This window comes from Pelodiscus sinensis, chromosome 14, assembly GCF_049634645.1.
Source record: "Pelodiscus sinensis isolate JC-2024 chromosome 14, ASM4963464v1, whole genome shotgun sequence".
NCBI classification, from domain to species: Eukaryota; Metazoa; Chordata; order Testudines; family Trionychidae; genus Pelodiscus; species Pelodiscus sinensis.
Window position 1 is genome coordinate 40,494,878 of NC_134724.1, and position 21,453 is coordinate 40,516,330.

The window sequence follows — 21,453 nt, forward strand, 5'->3', positions numbered from 1 at the left end:
GAGGGCAGGGGACTGGACTCGATGACCTCTCGAGGTCCCTTACAGTCCTAGTATTCTATGATTCTATGATTGATTCCTCCATTTTGTTACCTAGGCTCCTCGCATTGATGTACAAACATCTTATTTTTTGCTGTTTGGCCTCACTCACATTCTTTACACAATTTGACACGGACATTGTACCTCCAATATGACCTATTAGACTGGTATCCACTCTGCCCTTCCTCCTTATGTCCATTCTCCTACTCCCGGCTATATCCTTTCTTACTTCATTTTCCTCCTTCTCAATGCTAAAATCCAACGTAGAGATTACCTGGACATCTCCCAACCGTCTCCCCCAAATTCCTAGTTTAAAGCTCTCTTAATCAGTTGTGCCAGCCTCCATCCTAGAATGCCTCCCAGTGGCCATATATCCCAAAGCCCTCCTTATAGCACCACTGCCTGAGCCATCTCTTGAGCATCATAATCTTGTCACATCTTAGTTGCCCTTCGCTAGGAACAGGCAGAATCCCACTAAAGATCACCTGAGCCTCGATTTCCTTAAACGTCTTCCCCAGCCTAGCATAGTCTCCCTTGATTCATTCCAGCGAGAATCTAGCTGTATCATTTGTTCCTACATGCAGGATGATCAATGGATTCTTTCCTGCTCCCTTTAGGATCCTCTTCAACCTCAGTTCCACATTCGGTATCTTAGCACCTGGCAGACAGCACACCCTTCTGTTCTTTGGATCGGCTCTGGTACAGGCCTGTCTATTCTTCTCAAGGAGTCCCCAGTCACCTAGACCTGCCTTTTCCTGGTGACACTGCGATTCTCTGGTCTCTCTCTTACTTCCTCTGGCTGCAAGTCCTTGCCATTCTTGTTTTCCCTTGTAATCCTCTTCAACCCATCCTGTATCCTCCTGGTGCTCATTATTGGTGTTGTCTCCATCAACTCTTCCCCTTTATCTATGAGACTAGCCACTCTTCTCTTCTTCCTTACCCTTCCACCTTCATTGTCCACCTTCTGTACCCCTTCTTCATTCTCAAACTCCGCATACCTGTCCTTGAGCTCTATTTCTCTACTAACTCATCTTTTCCTCTGCCTGGTTCTCTTAGTCACATGCTTCCACTGTCCATTTTCTTCGCCCAGCAGTCCCCCCTCTAAGGCCTTTGATCCTGCTTCAGTCTGCATGTCTAAGCTTTCCCCTTCAGCCACCTCATGCCTTTGCTCCATCATCTGCTCGAACCCCCTTCTAAATTCGACCAGAGTTTCCACCTGCATCTCCAGTCCTTAGATCTTTTCTTCCATCAGCTTGATCAGGCGTCACTTCATGCAAACAAAATTCCTTTCAGGTCCCCCCTCCAGAATCATGTACATCCCACAGCTGCCACATCCAATCCTCCTCCTTGTGTTCTCTACTACTTGGGCCATGGCCACTAATGCCTTTGTGTTTTATCAGCCTTCTCACCTAAATCCTGTTAGTCCAGCAAACACAAAAACAAACCAAAACACTCCCCCCATACACACAACAAAAACAAACCCCAAACAAGTCCCACAATCCCCTTACAAACTGCTACTCAAACTACTCTGTTTACAGCTCTGTTTGCTGGCTCCTGTGCTGCTGCAGCTATCTAGCAATCGAACTAGAACTACAGTAGACTGCTAGAGAAACACACAGCCCATTTAGCCACACTCCTCATTTGGAACTATAAGTGAATAGGCAGCAAGAGAGACAAAACAAGCAGCACAGTACAGTGGTTAGCTTACTTCTAAAAAGGGGGAAAGCATTTTTCTTCTGTGTAGTGAAGTTTCCGAGTGTATTAAGTCAGTGTTCAATTGTAAACTTTTGAAAGAACAACCATAACAATTTGTTCAGTGTTAAGAGCATTTTAGAATGATGGACAATCTCCGCATGGGTGGTGTTGTAACTCTGCTGTTCTACTGTAAAGCAGAAACAAGATGATACATTTTACAGGACATTTTCACTGGTTCATAGGCAGCGTGATACTTGGGGGAGGCAACTATGGGCCATGTTATTTCTGAGATGGCTGTTGAATTGGCCTTTTCCTTTTACTCCTCCACCTTAATGTTTTATCTCAGATACTCTTTACTAGACTGAGTTTTGAGTTTGACATTTTTTCCATCCCCTGCTTTGTGTGCTGACATTGCTTGTGCATTTCTTCAAACTCACCAGCTGTTTTCTCTTCCTCGCAGATACCTGAGAGAGACTGAAAGAAACCATTTCAGTTTAACACCTCTGTCAGCTCACATTGCAATACCAGCTCATTCAAATGTGGCCTGGCAGGGGGAAGAGGGTTCCAAACCTAGGCACTCTGCCCTCCTGTGCACTGTCTGGTCATATAGTGTAAAGCACAGAGCCTCCTTCCTCCAGGACTGGGGTGTGTGTCAATGTGGGATAGTCCCATGAAAGCTAGGAATGTTGGGAGGGTTTCATTTTTATCTGCTCATTATTTGTCCTGCAACTTAAGGCCTAAGCTTTTCCTTACGCCTCAGGTGCCTCTTCAGGAGCACCTTGATTTACAAGGTTGTTGCTCCTTGAAATTTGGGATTTTTCATTTTCCTGGTGCTCTTTATTTGTTTTATTGGTGGGCCGAGGGAGGAGATGTTCTGTCCCTCACTTGGCGTTCCTCATATTTTCTCCATCATTCTTCAGTTGTCAACCACATCTAGGAAGAATTGCTGGGGGGGGATTATCTCTGAGTAATCAGGTAACTCTCCAGCCTGGCTGAAACAGCTGGCCTGTCCTCTGCAGAAACTGACCTTTTCCTTTTGGAAAGAATAATGCTGCTCCCAGGCCTCTGCTCGAACCAAAGACAAAGCAATGCAAAGGCAGAGGCCCCTCTGGACAACAGTGAGAGGACTAAGGGGACACCCCGAGCCTCATCTGCATCGAAGATAGGACAGACACCTCTACATTAGCATGAAGAGCAGCACCTCCAAAGCAAGAGCCACATAGAACTATGGGATAAAGCAGAAAAGCATTGCCTGGTGGGAAATCTGTGCTCTGGATGCTAATGAACCCAGGCCTGCTCACGCCCAAATCAGTAACTATCAGACCAATCGTAGTAACAGATATCGATACCCAAAATGCTGAAACTGCCTAATTGCACAAGCGCTCTCGAGGAACTCCGCCCATGGCTGGGAATGAGCCGTTTCTATTGTCCAGTCTATCCAAACCAATTTTAGACTATCCCCTTGAACCACCTGTTTACTTGTAAACAAATCCAGTGCCCCCCTTGAACCACTGTTGTGTCCTTACAAAAACTCCTACCCTTGCTCAAGAGAAGTGTTCTGATGCCCGGATCTAGAGTCTGCATCAGATCTATTGGGACTTCATCTGCTCTGGACTGATTGTGCAGGCGGCTCGGTTCTGCTCGTCTCCAACACTCTGGATCCCCCAGCTACCATCTAGGAATCCCAATCAGTCCAAACTTCACAGAGTGGTGACATCTCTCTTCTCCCTTCCTCCCAACCCCAAGCTCCTGACCCTGCTTATCAGTTGTGGTTTGCTAGCCCTACCATTTGTAGTTAGATTTAATATTATAACTGTTTATTTTGCTCCCTTTGTTTGGTTATGATCTAGAATAAATCTATATACATGAAAATATTTTTCCTGCCACGAAAATGACCAATGTGTGGGCGGGGTGGAGCGAGCTTCTGGTAACTTTCATTGTTAAGATGATTGCTTTTCTCTTTTCCTCTCTCTCACTCAGGGTTGTTTTGGCTTCTCCATTCACTCTGCAACAACACTCCTTGTACCTAAGCTAAAAATCCCCGTAGTGCCCAAACATCCTTGCCATATGTATATGGAAAGTTAGCACTGAAATACTTGACCAAAGAGAGACCTTTTTTGCTTAACTATTAAGAATGTTCTGAAAAAAAACACAATGGTTTTACATCTGCCCAAAGCAGTTCATGTAAAAGGTAATTAATGCAGAGAGGGTTACTAGGTTTTTTGGTGCTGGTGTTGTGACTATTAAAATGTTTTCTGTAGCCATCTTATGGCCCAAAATCATGAAGAAGTTTGTATATACAAAGGGGAAAAATATGATGGTACTTACTTAGAGGAACAGGTAACTGGCGTAAACAAGATCATGTTCTGAGACTTGTTGTACAGTTGTCAAGAAGGCATTTGTTCAGAACACACTTTGTTGTTTGGGCCACAGGCAAAATGTATAACCAAAAAAATGGTTAATATTGGCACATTGAGCACATGGGCAGTTTGAAGCTGTTTTTTAATTGTCAAATTTGGAGTAAAGAACATTTTTAGCGTATCTGGCTTTTTAGGAACCCTACATGACGTGTCCATGTGACACACATGGTGTTCACTAAACTGTCGGTGAGCCACCATTGAATTCACACTTTGTTTTGGTTGATAGTACAGTTAAAGCTTTATATGTTGCTGCGCAAGCCGAGAACTGTCTGGCCTTTCCAACTTCCACATGGCCTCTATTTTGTACAGACCCACAGTCGCTGGGAGAGGGAGAGGTTGGGGTCACTGCCTGCCCTTGTATTGTCTGGGATCGTCCCAATTGTGTTGCTTAGCTTTACAGGATATTAAAGGAGTTTGAATTTTTGAGGACATTATGGAGTCACATGCTGACCTTAAGTTGCCAATGTGCAGCAGTATTTGGCGTTCTTTTCTTGGTCTGTTATGATATTCTCTCACAGAGCAAACCCCTGAGAGATCATCTTCCTGACCGGTTACCAGCACTCTCTAGAGTTGTGTGGTACGTACTTTGTTGCCTCTCCCTCAAACTGCATTTATGCTATTTTCTTGATCAAGCTGCAATTAAATTAATATTCAAAGCTGCAGAAATCTTCCTTCCACTTTCTGTAGTACCCAATAAGAATAATTTCGGTTACTCCACAGCTGGTTGCACATTTATTGCAGTGCAAAAGATGACCAGTTGGTACAATATGTTAACATCTGGTTCTACTGGGATTGTTTGAAACCTACTTTACATCAGAAAATAGATTTGGCAAACAAGTAACTGCCTTGTGATAAGAATCAGCTTCAAGGATACATGGTGTCATTCTATTCAAACACTAAGCAAAGAAGGAAACACTTCAATTGAAATAAATCTTGATCTCAAGGCTATCTGGGCCAAAGGAATGTGTGTGTTCTACTCTCCCATGCCCAAAGCAATGACCTAAAACAAGGAACAGCAGCAGCACAAAACGAGCAAGGTTTTCTTTTGAGGATTGTCCACGTGCATTGCACTCCTGGGGCACATGCCTCAAGATTGGCATCTGCATGGACAAAGAATCAGTTTTGTTTCAGCTAGACTAGACTAACACGGCTACATCTCTCGTAACGGTGTGGTAAGAAAACTCCTCCTCTTGGTAACAGGTGCTGAGTTGAATGTGTTTTTCAAATGCCAATGATGAAAAGTCAAGGGTTAATATAGTATAATAGTGGAGGTACCACAGTTACATGCAGTTCTGAATTTAGGAGGAAGCCAGGATGTATTCGCAACATGTTGGCAAATGTTCACTTTTTAAAAATAGCAATAGTAGCTTGAGTTCATGTAAAACGCTAGCCTCTGTGATGGCTCATTTGCCAGTTATACAGTGGAGAATGAGAGGCAGGCAAGGGAGTAATTCTCAGGATTACATACACAAAGATACATGCACACTGCAAGGGGGGGATTGTTGGGCTGTCTGGGAGAGAAGAGCAATTCTTGAGGGCATGTGGCAAGGGAAGAAAACTTAAAATCTCTGGAAAGGAGGCCACCCACCCTTCCTAAGCCGGTGGTCAATCCCCGGGTTATTGGCTATCTCGGTTGTGGGCAGTCTGCTAGCCACCCTGGTGAGGGAAGGCCGGGAAGGAATTTTTTTTCTACAGGTGCAGTTGTAGATTTTTGCCTCCTTCACACTTCGCTCAGGTGGGTTCTGTTCATACACAACATGCCAGGCACTAAGGGTAGGTCTAGACGTACCCTGTGTGTGCAGTACTCCGTAAAAGACAACATACCGTAGTAAATAAATATCTTGGGGAAAGGCCTTAAGGACAAGTGCTCAGTAATGGAGCTGGGGTTAGTTGAGGACTCATATGAGTGTGACGGCAGGGAGCCAGCCCCTCTTTATGACAGTCCACCATACTGCTCCTCTGAGGAGGGTGATTGGTCAAAGGCACTGCTGGAGGGAAAGGTTAAAGACCCCCTGCGATTGTAAGGATCTGCTGAAGGGCCATGGGTGAAAAGGGAAGGGGAGTTACTAACGTACTCTCCTGCCCTCCCCCATTAATTATGGGAGAAAAATGGGGGGAGGGGTCTCTGCACTGTAAATGTTAGCTGCAGCGTAGTCCCAGTGATTAAACCCATATCAAATCTCTCCCCTCAGTTTGGTATAGCCAGACTATACACCACTGACTTCCCACAATGAGGAAGATCCCCAGCAGGATCCTTAGCAGCGAGTCAGGATTTAACATCACCTTTGCACCAGCACAAATTTTCCACAATGAAGGGCCATGGGTGCCAGACTGGCACCATGAAGGTAAGCGCCTCACTTGGGGGTTATTTGTGTAATGTGTAAAATATTGATTTTATTACAAAAAATGCAGAGATCAGCTTAGTTGCAAAGTGAGTGGACTCTTAGCATCTCAATCTATTCATATCTATTGCATTTCTGCAAGTCAGTGCAGGGCCAGTTTTCTTGCTGCTTTTTCAAGCATCAGTTTTCCCCCTGGCTGGTTATCTGGGATCATGTCTGCACTTCTCTCTGCTTTCAGCATTACCGAAGGACACTTTTCCTGGACTGTCTCCAGGCCAGCCCGAGTTATGTTCCGGCAGAAATCCACATGGAGTGTTTGTAAAGAGCCTCCATAGAGGGTCACAGCTTCCAGAGTCCGGTCAGTGATTCGCACACAGTTTTCCAGTTTGAGTGTCTTGAGGTTTGGGCAGCTCTTGAGAAGTAACAGCAGGTAATCATCTGTGACATGGCCACACCCAGAGAGGCTCAGAAACAGCAAGTTTGGGCACCTGAAAAGAGTCCTTGTATGTGAGACAGGAGAGTAATGTGTAGAATCAGCAAAAGCAAAATCATTAGCGTCCCAAAATCAAGTTCTGAAAAACAACCCAGGTCCCAGGCAGAGATTTTAATGGATACCTGCGCTGAACAGACTTCTGTTGGCTGAGAGATCAAGAGTGAAGGAGCCTGCCTGGCCCATCCTGCATGCTGGAGGGTAGGCATAGCCAGACTATATACCACTGAGAGAAATGGTCAACCCCCCCCCCCCCCCCCCCCGGAATTCAGGAGCAGGGATAATATGGGCTGATATTAAGTTAGGGCCAACTTGACTACTCCATTGGATTTGATCAAAAGTGCTTGATTTTACTTAATATGTACAAACCAGGAAATCCCCCCCCCCCCATAGCACAATGTTGAACCCCTTGCAAATGTTAACACTTCCCCAAGGGGAGGAAAGGCCACAGAAAAGTTTTTCAGTTAGTGCAGAACAGACAGAAATCCAGATCTAACAGATGTCACACCTTGTCCAGAGATGCTCTCACAATCTCACAAGAACAGCTGTGTCATTGCTAACCAAAAGGGGACGTGTCATTTTTCCCGGTTCCTGTCTTCTAGCTCCAGCGTGACTTGTGCTAGATGGCCTGGCAGGAATGGCAGACGCCGAAGCAGAAGTTGGTGGGAGATGCAGCCCCTTTGCAGAAATTATCACTGTGGAGGGACGGGTTGTGTGCTCAAGCTTGGCCACATTTGCTAATGTCAGGTGCCCCCTCCCCCACCTGTCAGTAATGAAGCATAATCACATGAGCAGAGAGATGGTCCCTGGGAACTGCACTTCGCTTCTGACAGAGAGAGTGAAGCAGGAAACATGCTCCGCAGGAAGGTGCGGGTTCCACATGCAGTTATTTTCCTGCCCAAATAAACACACCATATGAAGTTAATGACGCTGACACCTTTCATTGGCTGGAATTTAAATTACCTGTCATCAGACATAAAATACCTAAGTGCCAGGAAATGCAGGCTTAAGGCTGAACTTCTCAATTCCCCCTTTTTCATGTCCAATTTGTGTGCGTTTTTGTACTGACATAACTGCATTGTAGAAGTTACCAGCTGCAGGAAGGGGAAACAAATGTGCAGTTTTTGGCAGTGGGGGAGGCTAAAATAATTAGCATTCAAATAGTTGATGTTGATGTTGGCAAATATTGCCATTGTTAGGTTTCAGGGTTAACTCTTAGCCATGAGTGGTTTAAAATTGTTGTGTAAGGATAGCATGACTTAGTATAAACTTTTTTTATGTGCAATATAAAATGAAAGTTTAGCATGTGGCTTGCGATTCTGCAGCCAGAATGGATTCTGTAAGCATCTATGGAATTGGAATATAGGCACCCGCACCATTGCCCACACCTATTCTCAACAATCATTTGCTCATTAAAACCAAATTAACTGGAAACTTTTCTTTAAGACGGGTTCCAGTACAGGTTTGTGATACACGTGCAGCCTTAAATGCACAGGGCTTGAAGAAAGGCTGTTTCCAGCTCTGCCTGCCTCTGCAGAGAGAAAAAGCAAGCAAGCAAGCAAGCACGCACCTGAGCCTGTGCCTAGATCCATTTGATTCTGAGAGTCCACGTAGCTCTGACCATCCTTACCCCTCAGCAATGGCCTACAGCTGATTCTGTACCATACAGTTTCAGAGCCAGCGCAAACCAAAAAGCTGCAAATACTGAAGTATTTCTGGCGTTCACATTGTCTTCCTTGTCACATTGGACACCTAGAACTGCAGGTTCTGCAGCACAGTTCATAGGATTATAGAGTTGGAAGAGACCACGGTAGGCCATGGAGTCCAACCCCCTCCTAAGAGCAGGCGCAATCCCAACTAAAGCATCCCAGCCAGGCTTTGTCCCTTAAAATTTCTAGGCATGGCGATTCCATCACCTCCTTAGGGAACCCATTCCAGTACTTCACCAGCCTCCTAGGGAAATAGTTCTTCCTAATATCCAACCTCAACTTCCCCACCGCAACTTGAGACCATTGCTCTTTGTTCTCACATCTGCCACCAAAGATCTGGACCCCTTGGAGAGATCTGTTCTGTAACGAGGGGCAGGTGGTAGAAATCTTAGTTTTTAATTCCAGATCTTATCCATCAGCAGCAGCAATTTTTTGTTTCTGGATTGTACAAGAAATGGCTGTGCCTCTCTATTGTTTGCGGCTAGCTTTTGTCTTTGTAATTTACTTTAGCAAGCAAAGCTGAAAGCACTAGGGTCTGCTTTTCCTCATTGTACTGTTTCCTTGTCTATATAACCCCATCATAGTTTACATACAGCTTAGAAATGTATTTATAATCAATCACTGAACCTCAGCATAGATATCATGGACATTAATAATTTACAAGGAAATGGAGTGAGGCAGTTATCAGCAAATAAAATGATTTAAATCTTAAATCCATCCTACCTTCACATATCTGCTGTCACTTGGGAGGGAAAGTGGAATTTGAGCTTACCATTGTATTTAGAGAGAGGTCTGTTTTACTCAATAAAAAGGATCTCCATTTCTTAGGGATTCAATCTCTTGCTCTATTTCTGAAGCTATTTTTGTCCTTCACAGAATGGTGCTATGAAATAGCTCCTTAGCCACTCTTTTTCTTAGCATGCAATGTCACTAGCACTCTAGAAATATCACATACATTTGTCAAGCAAGTAACAGCTGAGGGAACCCCAGCAACTAAAACTAAATAATGGGGCTCCAAAGCAGAAAGTGTCAGGGTTCTGTTCTAGAAAGGATCTGTAAACAATTAAAATCTTCAATGCTTTCAATTTAAGCTTTACATTTGATATACAATTTCATACTCCGAGAACATACCTGTTGCAAACTTGTATTAAAAAATAATTAACAACATTTTCATGCGTGCGACAGATGTCTTTCTGGAATGTGTTTTTCATCCAGTCCTCAATATTACACACCTTGACTCTGCTTGAATGCCAGCAGATGGACAGGTACCGTAAAGCTGGTCCCAAGAGAAAATTATTCTTCTTTAATTCCACAGGAGAATGGAAATGCAGCACAGACCATAGTAACGGATCCTGAAACACTTCAAGCAATTTGTGACAGGTCTGGGCTAAACTCTTTCTACTACTTTTGTCCAGGAAAGAGAATAGATGCAGAAGGCATTCCCAGTTCAGCTGGGTTATGTGCATAGCTCGGGCAGAGCTGTGTGTTTAGGAAATAGGACAGTGTATCCTGGCAAATGGACCAACAACAATCCCGTAGGGACCTGGCAGGCCTGATAATCACCACTGGGTGGTTGAACATATATGGTTGTGGAATGGGGTTTATTTTTGGCCAACAACTGGCACAGAAGTTAAAAAAAGGAAGCGGCTCAGAGTCCCCTGTGCATCAGACTGTTGCTCCATTTCTTGTCTAGGGGAATGGAATGGCCACACAGAAAAGCAGCAATTGAGTTAAATCAGATGTTTCCTTAAAAGGAATTGCTTTCCTCAGAGTAAATCCTGAGGTTATGCAAAGGGCCAGAGGCAGTTCAGATGAACTCCTAGTAGCCACAGCTGCAAAGGAAAAGCTGTGCAGGCCTCTGTCTTCAGTGAAAACTCGGAGACTCTCAAAATTATTGTTTAGCTACCTTAGAAAACACTGCCTATTGGAACAGGGCCAGGTGAGGTAGTACTGATAATGGGCTTGTGTTGTCCAATAGGCATATAGTAAAACAAACTCAAAGAAACCAATCTGAAGTGATTGGAAACAATCTGTAAATAGACTGGCATGTTGACACTTCTCAAAAGGTTTTCAGCTTTCCATTTACATCCTCAATCTAAAACTTACCTTGAGAACTATAGAAAATGTCTGCTGTTCCCTATGTCCATGCCTTCAGTTCTCTTGGGGTTGCCCTGCAAACCCGTCTCCAGCGGGCGAGTCAGTTGCTTTGCTGCTGTGTCATTGCATTTTAAGATAAATAATTTGTGATCTAGCACTGTGTTGTAATAGGGAAATTATTCTGAACAGCTCCAGTCATTTAAGTTATTCTCCATTAAAATGAAAAAAGTTTACTAAGCCCTTCACAAAGACACTGTAGCAATTTTTGCCTGAATTAAAATGCTAATCTCATTAATGGACTAATGTCTGTGTGAAGCAATTAATGTGAATATTAATGAACCTTGTGAAGCAATGGGATAAATTACTTAGTATGATTTAAGCAGTTTTTAGTGGTGTTGATTAAGCTGTTGATAGAGCCATGTTTGGCCCTTGAATGAGGCAAGCAGGAGGGATAGATTGATTGAAGGGGGGGGGGGAGCTAAATGCAGGGGTCAGCAACCTTTCCAAAGTGGCTTGCTAAAATTTAACCCTCCTGCCCTGGGCTGTTCTGCTCTTGCGGGGAAGGGGGGGGACTGGGGACAGGGCTCTCCCCACTACACACCCTGTAGACCACCTGGGTCAAGTCAAACCTTTCCCCTGACTACCAGTTGCTAATGGAAACTCACCATTAGCTATATAATTATGCCTGAGCTCGTTTGCTAGTGCTGCAGCAGGGGGGAACTATTTAATTTAAATTATTAAACAGATTAAGCATTTTAATTTTGTTACTTTATTTAAAATGAGTTTGCTAAATGAAAACATTATGTCCAACACAAAGTTTCAATGTTTTATTTCTTTATGGTAGGGGTGGGGAACCCTTTTTGAGTTGGGGGTCACTGACCCCCAGAAAAATCAGTGGGGACCACACAAGGGAAGCAAAAAACTCCTCTCTAAATCGCCCAAACCTCACTGATGTGGCCCCCAGACGCCTCACTCTTCCAGCACCCCAGCCCCATGGGGAAGGGGCAGGGAGGACGGAGGTTCAGGGCTTCCTACAGGCCAGATTTACTTTACTGGGATTCTAGAGTTTGTGGACTTCCCCAAGTGCGATGTCGGGGGTGCAGGATGGGGTAAGGAGGGAAGAGAGTCTGGCAGCAGGAGAGGGAGACTGGGGGCAGGAGGGGCAGTAACCTGGAAAAGGTGAGGGGGTGAGAATGCAGCCAAATAGCTAGTTGGGGAGGGAGGAAAAGAAGTGGGGCGTAAAGGAAAGTGCAGCTTCTGCAACGTATAATTGTATCTCCCTCCCCCCTCAGCCCCATGATTTCTCCCCCTGCAGCCTGATCCCCTGCATCACCCTATGCCCCCTCCCATCCTGACTCCGCATCCCCCTTCATCCCCCCTCTTGCCCCACATCTGTGTGCCCCCAGTGCATGCACCAGCAGGGGGGCAGCGCTGGGATTCTCAGGCCCCCTGGGAGCGGGGGAGAGGCTCTCTTCCCTGCCCGGCCATTTGCCTGCAGGCTGAGGCTCCAGCGCTGGCTCCAGCTCAGTGGGGTACTGGGGAAGGGGCTCCCTACCCCTGCACCCAGCCTGCAGCTCTGCAAAAGTAGCCCCCCCCCCAAGGAGGAGGCATCCCCAGGGATGTGCACATACAGAACCCCTCTGCCACTCCCTCCCCCCAGACTAAACTCCCACCCCACACCAGTAACAAGTCGCTTGCAGGCTGCTTGTGGCAGGTGGGCCGGCCCCCTGTGCTAATCTCTGACAGCAAAAAGTCCAGAGGCGGGGCTGCAGTTGGTGCCAGCAAACAGCCCTCTGGTTCTGAAGTGTGACCCAACCTTTATTCATGGTGCTTTTACAGGTGAGCTTTGCTCTTGCGTAGCACAACACAGCTTGTTTGGGGGAGGGAGCGGGGAAGAGGCAGAGGAAATCTCTGGTGGTTAGATGAAAAAAATCCAATCAAGTCTCTGAGTGCAGGATCGTTCCGTTGTTGGATTTACAAGGGCACAGGCCACTTGGTGTCTAAAAATATCCAGCACTGGAGCCGCTTCCTACTTCATTTAGGAGACTTTATATCGGCGCATTCATTTTGCTCTAGGAAAGGTTTTCCTGCTAGTCCCCAAATTTCCTTGCCTTTCATCTAATCCTCCCTCCCCCCCCCCCCCCCGGACATATAAATAATTGGAGACCCTTATGGCCATTCTCAAGCCTTTTTGATCCAAAAGCACCTTCAGTTAACTGTGGAGAAAAGACGTAAGCTGGGCAGAATTGTTCATGCCTTATCCCCTGTAAAGGGCGACTGAGTAGAAAGCAGCGCATGAAAACTCAGGACAGTTCTTTTGTAAAGATGATGTTCTTGGACCGATGTTGCTCGTGTCCATTCCACCACATGCACTGATGGTGGAAGGATTTTCCCTTGCAGCATCTGTAGCCATGGTGCACTGCAAGGAGCATTTTGTGCTTTCCTTCCCCCCCACCTTCAAATCCTTCTTGCCAGAAAGACTGTAGAGCGTGAGGGCAGGGGGTAGGTGTATTCACAGTGCTGAGTGTGTATTTGTCCACCTGGCATAGATCCATTTTGGGTACTAATCTCCAGTAGCAGGTGCATGCTAACCAAAACCAAGCGGGCTCTCAACTGTCGCTCTGTGAGCACTAATAATACTGAGAAACAAAAACTAGTGGTCCTACAGCACTGGAGAGACCAACAAATAGAGATGTGGGCTCCTGAGCTTTCATGGGCAAACCCCCCAGGAAGCTCTTGCCTACAAAAGCTCATGATTTATCTGCTTGTAGGTGTTAGTCTCTCAGGTGCTAAAAGGACTATTTTTTTTTAAAGTTACGAACATGGCTACCCCTCTGACTTCTTTGCAAGGAATTCCAGTCATTTCTATACAAGTATTTACAACGGAGGTGTCTCTCTGTAATGCCTGTTTCACAGAAGGTGTCAGTTGCTTGTGGTGGGGGGCAAAGGGGTCTGCTCCCCCAGCAACTAGAAAGAGGAATTTAAAAAAAATGAAGGCCCTGAGGTCAAACCCCAGAACAAGTGGCAAAGAACCTGATGGCTGATGCAATACGAGTTAGGGAATGTTACCCACACAAAGCTTTTTACTTGGCAATAAATAGCACCTGTTTACTCACAACAGCAAAAAGTGTCAACAGGTCTGCACAAAGTTATGTTAGGGCACTGCCCTGGGTGTGTTACTTTGGATATAAATGTATATGCCTGGGGAATGATAAGTGGACGGTCACTCAATCTTGCAGGGCTGGGGAACTTTTTTTTGGGTCAGGGCCACCCCCCCCCCCCCCCAACAAGCCCTCAGTGCCTTGCCTGCCCCCCCCCCCACCCCACTGAAAAAAAAGACACTCCCCCCTCAAACTCCAGCCCCACAGTAGGGGAGAGGCAAGAGAGTTTACAAAGATGGATTAACTCTTCTGGAGACATAGGGCTACTGCATTTTGTGGGGTCCCCCTAGGTTTGGGGTGGGGCAAAAAATGAGGGGTTAAGCATGTGGGAGAGGACTGCTGGTGAGTGGGGAAGGGGTGAAGGGACTGGTAGAAGGGAGGGGGCAGATTCTGGGTAGGAGGGCACAGGAGTAGGGGCTTCCCCTACCTGGTGTGGCTCCTGAGGGTCTAGGTGCCTCTGCACAGGGCAGCACTTCCAAGCCAACGGGAGCTACAAAGTGGTGCCTGCCCAGAGTGCTTCCCTGCAGTGCACAGAGCCACTTCCTCGCCCCTGCGGGCCCAATCCAGCCTGTGGCTTTGCTTTGCTCAGGCCCGGGAGGCTGGAGGCTCCCCCACTCCAGGGCTCTACCAGGCGCTGGAAACACGCTTTGGGGATTACTTACCTATTTTTCAAAAGGTGAAGAAAAAGTCAGATTCCCTTCTCAGTTCTTGAGAGCACAAAGCCCTGCCCCTGCCCCGCATCCAAAACGCAGTTTTACTCTGAGCACAATGCTGAAGAGCTTGGGCCGCAGAGGGAGCTTTCCATGGCACTTTTTCCATACAAATATTTGAGGATTTTGAATTGTAACGTGCATTCACCCCCTTCACACACTAGACCAGGAGACTAGCACAGTCAAAGATCCTCACCAAAACTTACACATTAGAATTTAATGGTAAACAATTACATCTATGGCACTACAGTACTTGCTAAAGCACAATGGAACTAGGGTTTTCAAGGTGCAGTTTACCTCATTACTAAGACACAGACTCATCAATAATGAAACAGCATTAAGCAAACTTCTGAACACCACAAGCATCACACTTTCCATCCATTTACAAATGGCTTCTGCTTTTGACAAAGGCCCACAGTGCCCTGTACCATCAAGAAAGATTTAAGCCCCTCCACATCAGTGATCACTGGGAAAAGCACCCGCTGAATATACTCCTCACAGGGGCTCATCGTGTAAAAGGTTTGTGTGATGCTGCATGATCAATCAACATGCAATAGGCTGAAGCAGGAGTGATGAACTGGGAATTCCTCCATTTTGTTTGACAAAAACCGCCTAATTGTAGACACAGCTTTAAACTACGACCCACCCACCCACCACCACAAGGACAACCTTTTTGTAGGCAAGTTTTGTTGCAGAATACCAGCCAAGTTCTTGAACTGCAAAAAACATTTGCTTGCAGAAGGCAGTCAGACCAGCAGTGAACAGAAAAAGAAACAGACTGGGCTGAAAATGTTAACCCCCCCCACCCTTGCTCAAACAAAGTAGATAAATATAGGATACACCAGTTAAAAATTTAATACTGAGCCAGGTGCAATAGAGGTTACTGGTTCAGTGCTCAGATTTTTTTTGTTTTTGTTTTTTTGACACTGACTAGAATACAGTGGATAAGTAAAGTTCTCCACCAGGAAGAGAAATACTTGTGTTGCCACAACACATTGTTTATACTGTCCATCTGTGTTTGCAGTGGGAGTAAGCTAGATGAGCAAAGGATTTACACTGTACTTGTCCTGCAGAAGCATATGCCTGAGTTGCATCAGAAACTGCTTCAAGAACAAACATGAGAACTGTAGGGTGTTGTGATGGCCATGTCCTACACAGAATATGCTGTATGCCACTAGCTAAGACAATTCAATTGTGATACATGAACAACGTTATTGAGAGGAAACATGTAAGACAATTGGACAAAAATAGTTGATGACTTAAAGAAACAATCTCCTTTAAAATAAGGGGATAATGTTGAAGTTTACAAACTTACATTCCTAAAAATACAGAAAGGCACATTTACATCATGGGCTGGTTGAATTATATGCACTAATGAATTCACTGAGAATTAAAGAAACTGTCCAGATCCTCTCATGATTTTTAATATGTGTGTTAATAACAACAATTTAAGTAGCATATAGACCTAGCTCAAGTGTCAATGTCTTAAGGTTTAATGCCAAAAATTGCATCTTGAAAAACTGCATCATTCACTATAAAAATAATGAATTCTGCCAATTACCTTTTATTGTGTTTAACAGCTGCTGGTTCTGATCAGAACATAGGCTCTAGCTGCAAAGATTCAAAAATTGTAATTAACAAGCGGATGGCTACAATTTAAAGCAAGGAATAATCTATTTATTGGTCTATAACAAAGACATCCTGGTAGATCTATCTGCCACTTGATGTATTAAGTGACAGTCACTACTAGGTTTAGGGAAGTGTAGAATTTACATAGTTTCATACAATTTAATTTAGCAATACTGAACATTTCTGCAGTTTTATACAAAGCCAGATTTATTTGTAAGAGACGGTGGCAAAGCCATCTGAGAAGAATCAAACAGCAATTAAAACTTTTTTGCAACTGTCTCCTGAGGGACTTGGTCAACTAATACTGAAATACATGCCACGTCTACACCATGTTTTTAAAAAAACCTCACTGCAAACTAGTTTCCCTTCAAAGAGATACAAGCAGGGGAAGGGCAGATGTTTTTACAAAGTTATATATAAACACACCTGTTTGTAAACTCTTGGGACCATCAGCACAGAGGGATCTGGCTGGGCAGCTGACTTGGCAGGCAGTAGGCAAACAAAGAAGCATAAGTTGAGTTCGGTGTCATTCAATTTATACTGGGCTCCTCTCTATTAGCAGTACTAGACCAGCTGAAATTCTAGCCGCTAACACTGAATTCTTATTCCATTAAGCTGCTATGAGGCTTGAATAGAACAGATGGCTTACATTTCAACTTCAGACCTAGTATCATGTCTCTTCTTTTCGTCAAGAGACCATGAAAAATATTGGACTACTAATTAAATACCGCAGTCAGTGAGGGCCTATGCTCAAAAGGCAATGTTTTAGCTCCACAATTTGCATGAACTGTGCTATAATATCCCCACATATAGGTTTAAATACATCATCTTCCCTACTAGTTTGACCCTGAGTCTGGATTAGCCAACATGCCATGAAAAGTCTAGCTCCAAACCCATAACAAAGCTGTCTTTCAGACCTAAATGAAGACAGTGGGATTTTAATCAAGCTGGAAAAGGATAGAAGCAAGTGGGAGTTTTGTTGAGACAAAAAACTTCTCCTGTGTGAAGCCCCCATATTCAGCTCTCATTTTAGACTATAGAAGGGACGGTGGCCCAATGGCGAGGAGTGTGCTAGATTCAAAAGCAAGTGCTTGCTATCAAACATTGGGATAAATGCTAAAATTCAGAACTCACCCTAGCAATTCCATTTCAGTTAAAAAAAACTAAATTAAAATTCCACAACACATATAAAGACGTATATTAGAGTAATAATTTAAATGTCTCTTTTTAGGGGATGAAGTACAAATGAGATATACTTGAATTTGCAGTACAAATACAACTGAATCAACTATTTATTTACAAGGAGTCCTGAAAGACAGCAGCCTTGGTACACATTAATAGCAGCAATTACCCAGTCTACTTAATGATGCCACATCTCATCTCTTCTGCAGGCAAAGAGTGATTGTTCAGAGGTCACTGTTAAGTTTCTTGCACTGGGGCAAACAGTATGTGCAAGCAATTCCTTGATTTAAAAGTGATTCAATCTTATCTACATAACAGCTGAGAGAGCAGCATAAAATTCTATTGCTCTTCATAATCAGGAACACATTTCTCTTGCTTATAAAAGAGGATACAAAGCTTCTCTGATGTAAATGTGCCTTTAGAAAGTGAAAACTGAAAACATTAATACAAAAGTCAAATAACTATGCAATTCATGAAACTATATAAAAATTGAGTTATCACAACTAAAGCAGCAAATCAAAATATCTGCTGAGGTTTTCTGGTAAAACTAAAAAAAAGTTAGTTTGTGTCAAAGTTCAATAAGTCAAATGCTACCATTGACACAACAAAACTAAAACCCACACGAGGAAGTTGAAAAGTGCACAATGAAATTAATAGTCTTGGATCAAGTATTTATGGAGAATTGGAAATGTGTTGTCCGATGGACTTGATAAGTGAGGATTAAAAGGAGGTATTAAAGTTTATCAGATCCAGATTTGGCCTGCCGGTCCACATAGAAGAGGATGTACGCCTTTGCCTTTACCACAGTCTCCTCGTCGGTCAAAGTTACAGTACTATCATTGAAATGGAACCAGCGACCTTCATGAGTTGCATAGGCTGTGTAATGTCCAGAGCCAACACTGAAAGCAATGACACACACAAAGTGAAATCAACAAAAAGAAATGTATCACTTAATTCTCCACTGTCCAGAGCTACAACAGGGTAAGTGGTAACTGACTATATTTGATCACAAGGCTTCACGCAAGTTTGGGGGGACTGGACAGTCTCCATAATTGTTAACTTAAATCCAAAGTGTTTAAAGGGTAAAAAAGATACTTCATGCAACAGCATCTTTAATGGTGCCAAGATTTTACACTAACGAGATACATAAAATTACTTCCTTTCTGGGACTTCATGAAAGGTATCTAAATTTTAGCATAATCCAACCCCTTTTTGCCCAATCCTCCGGTCCTCTTGCAGTCAAAACTCCTAATGAACTGCAAAGCAAGTTTTGCCTCTGTAAGACTAAGACCAGGTCCAATTGCATTTAAGATAAATGCAATTATCAGGCCCCAAACAGGAATAAAATTTGAGTTTTACCACGTTCTTGTCATTTAATTTTATGTTCAGAATTCCTTCCCACTTCTTCTAGCTGAACCCTGCATGAGTTACAGGATTTCAAACCACACACACAGGGAAATTATCACCATGAGCACAGTTGAAACTAACTGAAGTTATTTTACACAGCTCTTGGATCTTTGTTCCAACAACCAAGTTTCATTAGCCATGATGCCTCAAGACAGGTCATCTCCCCCTTGCATGACTCACAGCTGTATTTTATACATCCTCATAGTTCATGCCCATCTAATTCTATTCCAACCATGTTCATTTTATACTGATGTCCATTACAACTGTGTCTTGTTTTCTCAACTTGGAAACAGCTGTCATTGGCATTCTGTGGTAGTGCTAATGAAGACTATTTGAAAGTCAGACTGCTTGATTTAATATTACTTCCAATTCAGACTACTCATCTTCAACAGAAAGCAACAAGGGCAGCCTACTAGAGGGAATGTTTTTAAACACATTTTTTGCTGAAAACACCCTCAATTCAACTGAGCTAGAACAATGAGTTCTAATGAAAACAGCAAGAACACACGCTATTAGGAGACAGTGTAGTTTCTTCTAAAAAACTTTTCCTTAATCCCTCAATCTTGGGACTTGATTACATAAACTCTTGGAGGAAAGTCATCATGTCACTACTTCTGACTCTCAAAGTGTGTGTCTACAACTGCACCTGTAGCTTTCAGAATGAGGTTTACAGGGATGTCGGAACAGTGAGCCTGTTATATTTTGAAATAACAGGCACACCCAAAAGACACGGAATAGATATTTCAGAATACCTCCGGTATCCTGAAATAGCGCTGCAGTGTAGATGTAGCCAAAGGGATGCAAAAATATTTTTAATTCAAAATACAACTATTATCTGACTCCATAGCATCCCAACTGGATCTCAGTTCCATGGGAGGGGACCACTGCTATCCCTCTTCCTGCCTAAAGTCTACATTGTTCTACATCAGTGGTCCCCAACCTTTCAAGGTTGTCGGGCGCCGGGGGGGCGGGGCCGTTTGCCCGCCAGGGGCAGCGCTCCCCCCCACCCTGCGCCGCGCACCCGGGGCCGGCGCTCCCCCCGCCATGCGCCCGGTGCCAGGCCAGCCCCGAGCACCTGGCGGGCGCATGGAAATGGCGCCCGCGGGCACCGTGTTGGGGACCACGGTTCTACATGAAGACTAGTCTTCTGCATAATTCTCCATGTGCTTTCAAGCTGAACAAAGAAGAAACAGACATTTATTTTTAAGTGACTAAAGTGAAGCATCAGTTTTTTGGGCCACAGGCCCTCTCAGAGTTTAAATGGATAGGAACAATACTACTGTCAAGAACTGCTTTACCTTCCAATTTGAAAGTAGCAAGGAACTAGCCTCAGTTTCAAAAAGTATCAGATTTCCAACTGTTACTTCGAACAATTCACATTTTAGAACCCTGTACCACTGGAACATAACACTCCTTTTTGTATCCATGTTCAGGGCTTGACAAACCCTGGCAAGAGCTACTCGCCAGCCCCACACTGTGCATGCGCGAAGTGCTGGTGAATGGGGGTGCGCACGGAGAGACCGGCTGAAATCTACTCGCCACGGGCAAATGGATTCATTGGTTTGTCGAGCCCTGTCCATGTTAATGTAGTTGCTAACAGAACCAAATGCACATTTGGGGTGAAGTCCTCCAATGAAGTCAACAGGAATCTGTAGTTCCCTTCAGTAAGCCGTACCTCCCCCCAGGTTTAGGCTCACTCAGCATACATACCCTGAGCCATGGTGCACAACGACAGCTGCAAGATCATAGAGACAGCTTTCTGGGCCACTGTTCTCTGGCTGCAGTTCAAAGAGAAAACAGCTTTTAAAAAGTAAACTGGCAACTTCTCTGTTCCAGAATATGTAATAAAAGAGAATACATTTCCATTACATATATACGTGTAAGAGTCTCTGTACCTCTAATAAGAAGCATTTCATGTCTAGGCCCCGGAGGGGAAATTCTACATATGTATCAACCTTGTTTCTCAGATATTCTGTCCAGTGAAATCGCTTCAAGTGTAAGCATAGCACCTATAACATTAAATATACAAAAGTTTGTTAAGCTTGGATTATGGTTACATACATACATTTACTGGTCAAGTTCGTAATTTTTTTTAAGTTTCACCACACGCTGATCTTTGACATTTGCACCAACCTTTGGTAGTTTCTGTATCCAGAATTTTTTGGTGGATTTCTGTTTCTTTTTACACTTGTGGCACATATAGAGCTCTGTCTCATCAAGTTCTTCCAAGTCTGTAAAACTGCGAAGACAATCTAAAAGGAAGATAATTCAATGCACTAGTTTAAAAACCTTCTGAGCTGTTAAAAATCGGCTTATCCAATAAAACTTTTACAGGCTGAACCTCTCCAGTCTGACACACACTGGTCAACATTGTGGTCTGGCATGATTTTTGTTAGCTGGATGTCCACATATCATGGATGTGGCCAGCTTTCCCATGGTCCCATAAAGTTTGTTTACAGCTACCCATCCTGTGCTGTTCTTTAGCTCTAATTAGCACGTTTGCAGGCACTCTCTCCATAAAAGCCAAGGACTGGACAGACAGGGAGGCTGAAGTGTCCACTAACCCTTCCAGATC

At 44.2% G+C, this 21,453-nt stretch overlaps 2 protein-coding genes across 6 annotated transcripts in view; both read right to left on the reverse strand.

Annotated features, from left to right (window-relative positions):
• Positions 1-4,870: 4,870 nt before the first annotated feature.
• FBXL22 (F-box and leucine rich repeat protein 22) lies at positions 4,871-11,068 on the reverse strand. The gene is made up of 2 exons (XM_025186441.2): positions 9,824-11,068; positions 4,871-6,981 (listed from the first exon to the last, which is right to left on the reverse strand). The coding sequence occupies exons 1-2, from the start codon at positions 10,156-10,158 to the stop codon at positions 6,636-6,638; spliced, it is 681 nt and encodes a 226-aa protein (XP_025042226.2). The 5' UTR covers positions 10,159-11,068; the 3' UTR covers positions 4,871-6,635.
• A 3,794-nt stretch (positions 11,069-14,862) lies between these two features.
• Positions 14,863-21,453, reverse strand: part of USP3 (ubiquitin specific peptidase 3) — a 72,208-nt gene continuing 65,617 nt past the window's right edge. For all 5 annotated transcript variants that reach the window (XM_075897641.1, XM_075897642.1, XM_075897640.1 and 2 more), the window contains 4 exons: positions 21,012-21,130; positions 20,774-20,887; positions 20,589-20,656; positions 14,863-18,370 (listed from right to left, as the gene is read on the reverse strand). In XM_075897641.1, coding sequence (XP_075753756.1) covers positions 18,205-18,370; positions 20,589-20,656; positions 20,774-20,887; positions 21,012-21,130 — 467 coding nt within the window. In that variant the 3' untranslated portion in view covers positions 14,863-18,204. The remainder of the gene's footprint in view (positions 18,371-20,588; positions 20,657-20,773; positions 20,888-21,011; positions 21,131-21,453) is intronic.